Source organism: Notothenia coriiceps, unplaced genomic scaffold (assembly GCF_000735185.1).
Source record: "Notothenia coriiceps isolate Sejong01 unplaced genomic scaffold, NC01 NC01_scaffold00018031, whole genome shotgun sequence".
NCBI classification, from domain to species: Eukaryota; Metazoa; Chordata; class Actinopteri; order Perciformes; family Nototheniidae; genus Notothenia; species Notothenia coriiceps.
Window position 1 is genome coordinate 13,816 of NW_011350732.1, and position 10,300 is coordinate 24,115.

Sequence of the window (10,300 nt, forward strand, 5' to 3'; positions counted from 1 at the left end):
ACCAATAGGCTGTAAATCAGGTGGTTGAGTGAACTGATAACAATGTTCTTGAGATCAACACCAAGAAAACTGAGGAAATCATTTTTGGCTCACCATCTGACTCCCATAAAGTCCCCATTGTCATCCATTCAGCAGGGAGTTTCATATAAATACTTGGGTGTAATGATTGACCATCTGCTGTCATGGAAGGATCACATTGAATATCTGAGCAAAAGGACAAAACAAAGAGTTTATTTTCTCCGCCGTCTTAGGTCTTTTGGGGCGAGCAGAGAAATTCTTCTGTTGTTCTTTACATCTGTGATCATGTCTATTCTGCAGTACTGCAATACTACCTGGTACAAATGTTTGTCAGCAGCTTTAAAATCAAAACTGCTCCAACTGTTAAAAATCTGCTCAAAGATGGTTGGTCAACCCTGTCAGAGACTCTATGACTCAGCCTATCATAACAACCTAGTGAGGCTGTCCAACAACATCATCTCTGACCCAAACCATGTTCTGAACAGTGAATATGAACTGCTACCATCTAATCGGAGATACAGGGTCCCACCATTCAATAAAGTCAGACTGAAGCACTCCTTCGTGCATCAGTCAATCCTCACAGTAAATACAGAGCTGAATCCCAGATCAAATGCACGCTGAAGGCTCTTGAGCATTTCTCTCACTGATTGTGCTGTTACGTTAAATGTTTGTTGTTTGTGTTTCATGTATTGTGTCTGGATACTTGTCTGTTGATGTTGGACATGGAGCTGCTGTGACGCAAGTCAAATTTCAGACTCGATCTGACAAATAAAGTATTATCGTATCGTATCGTAGGCATACTATCAGAGGGTTCAGTGTTGTGTGCAAAACGTCCAGAACAAAGGCCACAAAGTGTAATGTTTGGAGAGTTATAATGACTTCCTCCTGCTGTGGGGATAGTTCTTGCCCGCACAGAGAGCCTGGCTGCAGGGGGAGGCCTGTGAGGAGGTGAAGCAGGAGCTGCAGGAGGCCCGCTCCACCCTGTAGGAGATGGAGTTGTAAAAGACGGGGTTGCTGTGGCCGCCCACCTCGTCAGGATGAGGCGGAGATGGGCGGTCGTATAAAGCACAGCAGATGCAGGAGAGCAAGGCCCTGAGTCTGCTGGGATCAGAGAGCTTTTTTTGCTCAGGCAAAACAAGTCTCCGCTCCTCTACAGGGGATTGGAGGAGATTCATACAGCTGGTGCCTCCCTGCATGGGGAGGCTCAGGTTGTTCAAGCTGCTGTGTCCGTCTTCATAGCTAACATCAGCAGTTTCTGCCTCCGACACCTCCCTATCCCCCTGCGTGTCCTGAGGCTGCTCCGCCACCCTTGATTCAGGCTTCACGTCCCGCTCCCCGGTGCTTACAGTCAGAAACCTCAGCACCACCAGGTTAAGAAAAGCCCCAATGACCGTCAGCCCCACCAAAATGTACACGAAGCTAAACGCCACATAGGGGGGTCGCTTCGAGAGAGCATCAGTCTTCTGCAAGGCCACAAAATCTCCAAATCCGATGGTGGTGAGCGTGATGAAGCAGTAGTAATAAGCGTTAAAGAAGGTCCAGTCCTCAAAGTGGGAGAAGGCTGCGGCTCCGACACACAGGGTGCTCATGCACGACAGCAGGCCCACCAGCACCATGTTCCCCATGGACACCTCGGTCTGCTGGAAGCCCAGGCCCTGCTTGGCTCTGCGCAGGAGGAAGCGGACGAAGGTGTTGATCCTCTCGCCCTGGCTCTGGAACATGACCAGGGTCAGAGGGATGCCCAGGACAGCGTAAAACATACAGAAGGCCTTGCCAGCGTCAGTGCGTGGAGCAGCGTGGCCGTAACCTACAAATCACAATATATGCATGTCATGTGATGTTTGGCACTGCTGTTTAGTGTCTAAGAAGGTTTCAAGATATTACAAGATATTACAAGATATTACAAGATAAGATAAGATAGTACTTTATTGATCCCAATTTGGGAAATGTTTGCGTTGTAGCAAGCAACATAAAAAATACATGGCATTGTACAATAAAAATTCAAAGACTAGAAATAAACAAGAAAGTAGAAAATATACATGTTGAATTATAACAACAAGGTATTATGTATACATACATATAAACATATGACAGATGGAACAGATATAAAATGTACAATGAGGTTTATATGTAGCAGCTTCCATGGTTTTACCTATGAATCAATGTTTTGATTTGTCACGTTATCACATGCCTCTGTATGATGTGTAACTGCACATTGTGATAAAATTACTATGAATAACACCCAAATTCTGTCCTCTCTATATAGAGGTTTTTTAGCTCATGTTTGGACAGTTTTGTTCAACCACAGCACCACTGCAACTTTCAGGTATATTTACTTAGGTATATCCAATTTATGCTAGTTTAAACTCTACATACATTTAACTGCCATCGTTTCTACTTTATTAAACTGCAACACATATTATTATTTTGAAGTCTTCATGTATTACAAAATGATAAGGCTGTACATTTTACCTCAACAAAACTAAAAGGGCATCTGAAGTCTGGAAAATAAATTGCTTGAGATGAATATGATGTAGGCTACAAATCATTATCTTGTTAAAAAAAAACAGGATATATGCATTATAATATTTAAGATAAATGTAACGCTCTGAAAGGGGCCATTTGACATAGTTTTACAACTTGCTGATAATTTGCTTGTAATAGGTAACATACATAGGTCTACTTTGCAGGACTTTGACTCACATATTTGTTTACACTGCTGTAGACCCACTGTTACTTTTATTTAAGTGAATAAGTACTTATTCCACCTCTAAACACATACAAACATGTGGAAACACAAAGAAGTCAGATAAAGTATCGAGAAACCATACTTGCCAATTGTGGTGATGACAGTGATGGCAAAATAAAAAGACCCTGCGAACTTCCACTGCCTCCCGGCGCGGTGCGGCTCGGACTGCAGCACCACCCTCTCGATGTCTCGGTAGTCCTCCGCCGTGAAGCCGTACTTACTCTTCAGATCGTTCAGCTTCTGCTCCAGCGCCTTCTTCCGAAAAACCTCGCTTTCCGACTCCAGCGCGTCAAACACGGCGGCTCCCAGCAGCAGGTATAAAACTATGGAGAGGATGAGAGAGAGGGTCCTAATGTTCTGCGGCTTCATCCTCAACTCCGGAGTGCGCGCGGAGCGGCCCGAGGGAGGGAAGGAGGGTGCTCAGAGCAACACGCAGGAACTCCCTCCATCAACTCCATCCATAGAGAGTGATGAGTTCAGGCACCTTTGGCCAGCTAGGGTCAAAGAAAGCTATTTGTCTGTTGAAGTTGTGTTATATTAGCCTATCAAAGGTGAAAAGCGTATGCACAAGCACCTGAGCTCAGCAGCTGCAGGCAGCACCTTGCCTTCCTATAGGATGTTAGTAAAGGTGTTCACATCACATGACCTATGCCATGTCTTACTTTGCATATGTCTCTATGTGCTATCTTGAGTACATAAGTGCAACATGGTCGAATCAATGCAAAGTAGGCTATGGCAAAATGCTGTCCACTATCAGCTTTCACTCCTGGCTTTCAAATAGTTGTGTGAACACTGGAAACGTCTCACACTTAACGACCGCCACTTGGATATGTAACTGAAGTGACCCTCCTTCATTTCTTCTTACATTTTTTTATATATATTTAATATAAATACCACCACCATGCAAGTGATCTTGCTAGTATTCTAGCAGCTGCGTGAGATTTGAGACAACACTACAGTCAAAATGCACGTACTCTACAAGTGTTTAAAGTGCATAAAATAGCAGTTTACTAAACTGAGACACTCATTTGCTTTACCATAATTATCCTACAGAGGCACTTTTGTGACACAATATCCTATGTGCTAGTTCAGGCAGTCAACTCGAGCACCATTTATACACTTGCACGGGATTTGCCTTACCCCCTTTTTACAACCAACCAAACTCACTCTCTGTAATCTGACACTCTATTTAAACTGCTATCTCTCGCGCTACCTAATGATGCTGCCTTGCTGCTTCTGCTATGCTGCTGCTTCTCTGCCCCACCACCACCCAAGCATCCACCTGCAGGCTCCGAGGCATAGTTATTAAATCATCACTTATCAATACTCTTTGTAAAAATCATTTTCAGGGAGGGATAAGGCCGGAGCCTAGATGCCAAACACAAACTATAAACTGCTTTTAATAAACATTTGTTGTCTGACAATAGTCCGATATGCAAATCACACACCACTTTAAACTGCAGCCTTTACATTTACAAGGCAGCCATAGCCGTATAAAAATGCGTAAGTTCTCAGTTTTCGTTTTCTGTCCCTCTATATTTAAAAAAAAGCCTTTAAAAAAAAGTTTTTGTGCTGCTGACTTTCCCAGACTGACTCCTGGCTGTTAATCCCTGATCCTGTGTTTGGAGAGGTTTGGGATACACATGTGTCAGAGTGTGTTGTGTCTGCCACAGAAAAGCACATCAGAACTGTGCTTTACAGACTCTACTCCACTGATTATTTTGCCCTGTGAAGCGTTCATGTGCCGAGTATTCACAATACGCTCGGCTAAAGTGTTACTCTGACCGATGAAGCATTAGCTGGGGGCAGCGTTGACCTTTATCGAGCACACTAGTCCCTGAGTGATCCAGCAAGCCTTTGTCATTAACTAAGTTCAGCACACACACAGTGGAGATGATCCATGTGTGTGTGTGTGTGTATCAGTGCAGCTACACACAGGCCTACATGTTCATGAAGCCTCGCTCAGGTTCTCAAAGGCATCTGCTGGGTTTTTGCTCAGGGTCATGCTAATTGGGTTCGCAGCAGAACAACAAGAAAATAGACTTGACTGCTGTAGCTCCATGCTGCAAGTGATTTCTGTTCCATATCCTGCATGAAGTTTCCATCTATTTCAGGAGGACATTTCAATTTGTGTGAGCCATTCATGCACTAAACCAGGCCATAAAGAGCCTGAGATCTGTCATTTAAATCCACATGTATTGCCTCCATTCCATAAAGAGCATATGGCAATCTCTGCACTGTGTTTTTATCTTCTGCAGACAGCACAGGACCGTATCCCGCTTTAGTTAGCACAAATGAATCTATTGCCAAGCAGATGTTAACGGTGTAGCATGCAGACAAGTCTTGATTTTCTCCATGGGCGGTAAGAGCAATTATCTCCTTTTGAAAGGAGTCCCTCAGAGATAATAGCATCGCCAGAGTCCACTTAATGAGCACACACAGTGCTTACTACAGTATTATTCAACATCACTTCTTATTGTAGATTTCACATTGTTATGTTGGAGACAAATCACCCAGAGAAGAAATAGAAACATCAATTAAGCAGTATAAGACAAGTGACTTAGGTAATAAATAAAAAGGATCCTGTGGTTTAACAACTCTCCAGAAGTAATGATGCAGTGTTATCGGATGTACTCATCTCATATCTCTGTGCTCTACAGGACATTTCATGCATCCCTTTATCTTCCACAGGAAGACATTAAGAGCAGGATGTGCACTGACTGAGTCGAGACACTCATCTGTCCAAGTGCCAGCCCCGTATAAAATGAGGCAGGAAAATACAATGCAAACATGATGCTATCTGTACATTGATAACAGCGGGTGACGCCAGAATCGTTATGATCATCATATATTACGGAGACAAAGTCTATTTTGGCCATAAAAACCTAAATGTATTTTCAAAGCTAGAAAAGGCTTTATATGAACCTGCAGGCAGGTGTCTTCTCTGGTGAGAAGTCGTCAGAGTCTCAGATGAATACAGGTTTGAACTTTGCAGCTAATGGGAACAGTCCATTGAGCCTTATTAGCCAAAAGGGCACGGACTGTGTCTTTAATTTATTTCCAAAGGTGGAGGCACTTCTCCGTCACCCTCACACCAGGTGCCTGAACCAGAATGAGACACCTGGTGTGAGGATACAGTGTTGTATTCTGTTTTCTCAAATGATCGTAAATTGTAGCTGGGTAATTCTTACTCTAGTGAGTATACTGTCGCTGAGAAGAACCTAATCAAAGTCAAATAATTAAGATTGAGTGTCATTAACCAAAAAAATCTTGGCATAGGGTAGGTTATTTATTTTACTATTGTTGGATGGATGTTAGATATTTAACCGGACACTTCCACCTAAACATTATCCAAAATTGAAAGGATATGTTTTTAAATAATAATCACTACATTTCAAAAACTCACATCATTGTAACAAATGTAGAGCATTAGAAAATGTGTTAATAATCAAACATTAGACAGGCCTCTCACTGTCTGTTTTTATATTGCTTCTTGACTATTTTTCTTAGCGTTCAACACTTTGTAGATGGTTGTTTTCATTGTTTTAAATGGTATTGCTTTAAGTACATGGCTGTTATTTATTCTTTCTTGTTTATTTTAAGTTTTTAGCTTTTCATTTGTATCTTTACTTATTTTATGGTTTGTGAGCTGAGCTGTCTGATTTTTACATTCTGGAGGTTTTAAAGTGCATTACAAATAAAGCTGTATTTGATGTGAGGGAATTATCCTCATTGTTTACCTCACAATCACTTTTGCATGTTCAAAAGCCTGCACATTTAAATGTATATTTAACTTTGTTCACATACTGTATATGGATGGACAGTACATTCACCTAATCAGAGTTTAACTTCTGTTATTTTTGTTATTTCCAATCATACTGTTAAAACATGTTAATTCTTTTTTTATTTTGTTTTTTCTTATTATCCCTGTGTGTATTCTCATGTGTACTTAAGTGTTTCTCTCTTATTCTGTCGCTGCTATAACACCTTTTGTCCCTATGGTGATATAAATAAAGGTCCAGCATGCTTCTGATTGGAGGAATAAGATTTGTTGCAACTGTCCAGTCTCCCCTACATTCAAATGATATTTTCCAGATCAGCTTTCTCAGCAATACATATTTGTTGCCATTTAACCCTGAACTAGCACTAGCAGCCTGAGCCGGGAGGTGGAGTTGGTGTGTGTTGGTGACAAAGTTTCTATTTACAGTAGAAGTTGGGAGAAAGTGAAAGCGAAACAGACAGCGAAACAGACATGTCATAAATCGACATGAGGCCCCTGCCAGTGCTGTTGTGTCGACTTGTGGAGGGTATTATGGCCTTCTTCAACGACAACGAAGGTTATTCTGTGTTTGAGTGGTTTTTACGCTCTCCTGGTATCATATGGCGCTGTATGAGAAGACTTTGTAGTTTAATAGTAAACGCATCGATACCGATAAGATGGCGATCGAATTACGAAAGCCCGGAAGAGCCTAAAACAAACCCCGAAGTCAACTTTCCAGCGAGTAGTTCCCCCAAAGATGTAGAGCAGTCCCGCGGTAATGGTCCACCGAAGAGGTCTGCCGACTACAACCGAGATCTGACCCCCAAGGAGCGGCAGGGGTTTGACCGAAGCGTCCGGGAGTCTGAAGAAGTTGTTGCGCAGTTAACCGAAGATGAAGATGAGTCTGAGAAAGATGGTCGAGAGTTTCGCGTTGATTCCTCAGATGAGTTTTACTGTGGCTATGACTCCACCTGGGAGACAGAGGACCAGGAGCAGAGATGCAGCGGGACAAGGCGACCTGCAGCCAGGCATGTGAGTCCAGAGGCCCGCTGCGCTGTGAGGAGGGGGGCGAACTGTACTAAGAGCCGAGGGCATGCATTGGATTCACTTTCTATGTTTAGATTTACACTGTGTGTCTTTAGTGATCCAAACATAACCTTATTTTAACTTCTAATTGTCACAGGGATATGTTGTATGTTGTAAAAGTAGAAGTACCAGAGTGTAGGAATACTCTTTTACAAGTTAAAGTCCTGCTATCAAAATGTCACTCAAACAAAAGTACAAAAGTATTAGCATCTAAATGAAGTAGTCACCATGCAGATCGGCCCATTTCAGAGTTATATATCATGTTTTGATTATAATTATTGATGCATTAATGTGTAATCAAAGCTGGTTAAGGAAGGTGCAGCTAGTTTTATATGACTTTGTATACTGCAGGGTAGCTTGTTAATAAACTCCAGGTGTAACTAAAGTCTTATTTAAGTGTTGATTATATTTCACATCATTAATCCAAATCTGCAGAGTAATTTAAAGGCACTAAAACAATTTGTGGAGTAATTGTACTATATTTACCTCTGAATTTTAGTGGAGTAGAAGTACAAAGTATAGAAACATGAAATACTCAAGTAAAGTACACGTCTCTCAAAATTGTACTTGAGTAAATCTACTAAATTACTTTAGACCAATGTACATTTGCAACAATTTCACAATGTCTTGAGATTCAACTGACTTTCTTTTCTTTTATGTGCACCAGTACAAGTTCAGCAGGTTTGAGAATGCCGCAAAAGACATGCAGAACTACAGACATGACTACCCTGTAAGTTGCGTACTTGTACACACACTCACACACCCACACACTACAAACATAATATACACTTTACCTTGTTTCAGCGTTAACCAAGCCCATATTGTTATTTTATATTTCCCCACAGTCTCTGAGCAAGATGTCACGCGGGAAAGAGTCGGTAAGTACACACATGATAACTGTGTTTGATTTATAGAGGTATTTAATTATGTGTATATAGAATTTGTATAATCTCTCAATCGCCCTCTGTTGAATAGGGTGACCAGCCTAATCTGAAGTTTCAGCTCGGGATGATGCGTTCTGTACCTGACGGTAGGCCTACACTTACAATCACGTTTGACTTATGTGTCAAATCAGTATAACTATCCTAACATCTATCAACTTAGTATTTACTTATTTTATCTTTTGTATTTGTTATCAGATGCTTTCATAAAGGATTTCCACAATGAATGGTATAGAGATTATAATAGACTGGAGAGTGAACACTCCTACATTCAATGGTAAGATACTCTGTTATCACATCATTGAAAATGTTATAACCCTAACCTTTTACTTCCTGTTGAAAAAATGTACTCATTTGTTCTCTTAAAGGTTGTTCCCACTGCAGGAACCAGGGATGAACTATCAGGCAAGAACACTGACGAAAGGCGAAATAAAGGTAAACTGCTAAAAGCTACCGAATTCATATGTTAAAATAAATGTCCAGATTGTAAACTCTACTTTCCCTTCAGGACATTTGTCAAAGCAGCCTGGCATTGGAGAATCTGTTGGAGTCCTATAAGCTCATGTTGGACTTCTATGGTATCGAGTTGCTTAATGAGCAAACAGGAGAATTGACGAGAGGGCTGAACTGGAAAGCAAGATTCAACAACCTTAACAGGTGATCTCTTCACGCTTTATCTCTAAAATTGTACACTAAAAGCAATACAAATAATATATATAACAACTTTTTGTCGTTGACAGTCACACTCACAACAACCTGCGCATCACCCGCATCCTGAAGTGCCTGGGAACCCTGGGGTACCCTCACTACCAAGCCCCCCTGGTGCACTTCTTCCTGGAGGAGACCCTCGTCAACAGAGAGCTGCCACAAATCAAGGATAGTGTTCTCAGCTACTTTGTGTTTGCGGTCCTCAGTAAGAGACAACGTAGGGGACTCATCAAGTTCGCCTATTTGAACTATGACCGTAAAGATGAGTTTGTGTGGTGCCCAAAGAAAATTCAAATGATGTGGTCACGGGAGTCAGTGTCTCGGCAAAAAACATACTTATGATCTTCACATGCATCCCCTTGAGTATGGTGAACGAATAGGAAACCAACGACAATTAAGCTCTTAAAGTATTTTCTGTCAATGTTCCCCAAATTCAATCTACATACTTAGATTTACAATACTGTATCCATAATATGCAACTACATACTAATGCGGAGAACTGAATGTAATAAACATATCATCACACATTCAGGAATCCATTTAAGGAAATATTAACAAGAATTAGTATGCAGTTTGTTTTGAGTATACTGTAAACACACTGCATACTTTAAACAAGCATGATCAGAATGTAAAATATTTAGCCATGATACTACTATTACTATTTTTGTTTCATTAAATGTTATTCTTATACGGGTTTATATAAAGAAAGCCGTTCTAAACTGGGTGAAACGGTTTAAATCAGCAAGTGCTATTGAATCTTAAGTGCCTACGATTCAGAAGTAGTGAAAATGTTCTTTTTTTTTCACTAAACCTGAAATGTTTATCCAACTTATAACCTGAACTCTTGTCATTTCTAATACATTTTATTCACTTATTTACCGTGGTTCTTCCTTGCATTTATTCCTATTATCAAACTAGCATTACACACACGTGTTTAGCTTCACAGATTATGGCAAACATAAAGTCAAACACTGGTGGTTTTAAAGAAAAGGATATATTACCGTTACGTTAGTGAAGTATATTAAAGCATTCTGCATT

The 10,300-nt window shown here is 40.9% G+C and overlaps 2 protein-coding genes across 2 annotated transcripts; one reads left to right on the top strand and one right to left on the bottom strand.

The window, feature by feature from the left end:
* Nucleotides 1-821: 821 nt before the first annotated feature.
* Nucleotides 822-3,208, bottom strand: LOC104950787 (potassium channel subfamily K member 15-like). The gene is made up of 3 exons (XM_010777348.1): nt 2,854-3,208; nt 1,263-1,825; nt 822-1,133 (listed from the first exon to the last, which is right to left on the bottom strand). The coding sequence occupies exons 1-3, from the start codon at nt 3,134-3,136 to the stop codon at nt 888-890; spliced, it is 1,092 nt and encodes a 363-aa protein (XP_010775650.1). The 5' UTR covers nt 3,137-3,208; the 3' UTR covers nt 822-887.
* Nucleotides 3,209-6,983: 3,775 nt separating this feature from the next.
* LOC104950789 (opioid growth factor receptor-like) lies at nt 6,984-10,094 on the top strand. Its single transcript, XM_010777349.1, has 8 exons — nt 6,984-7,559; nt 8,281-8,343; nt 8,459-8,491; nt 8,589-8,643; nt 8,753-8,831; nt 8,923-8,989; nt 9,063-9,211; nt 9,295-10,094. Exons 1-8 carry the CDS (start codon nt 7,035-7,037, stop codon nt 9,602-9,604), a joined length of 1,281 nt encoding a protein of 426 aa, XP_010775651.1. The 5' UTR covers nt 6,984-7,034; the 3' UTR covers nt 9,605-10,094.
* Nucleotides 10,095-10,300: the final 206 nt, after the last annotated feature.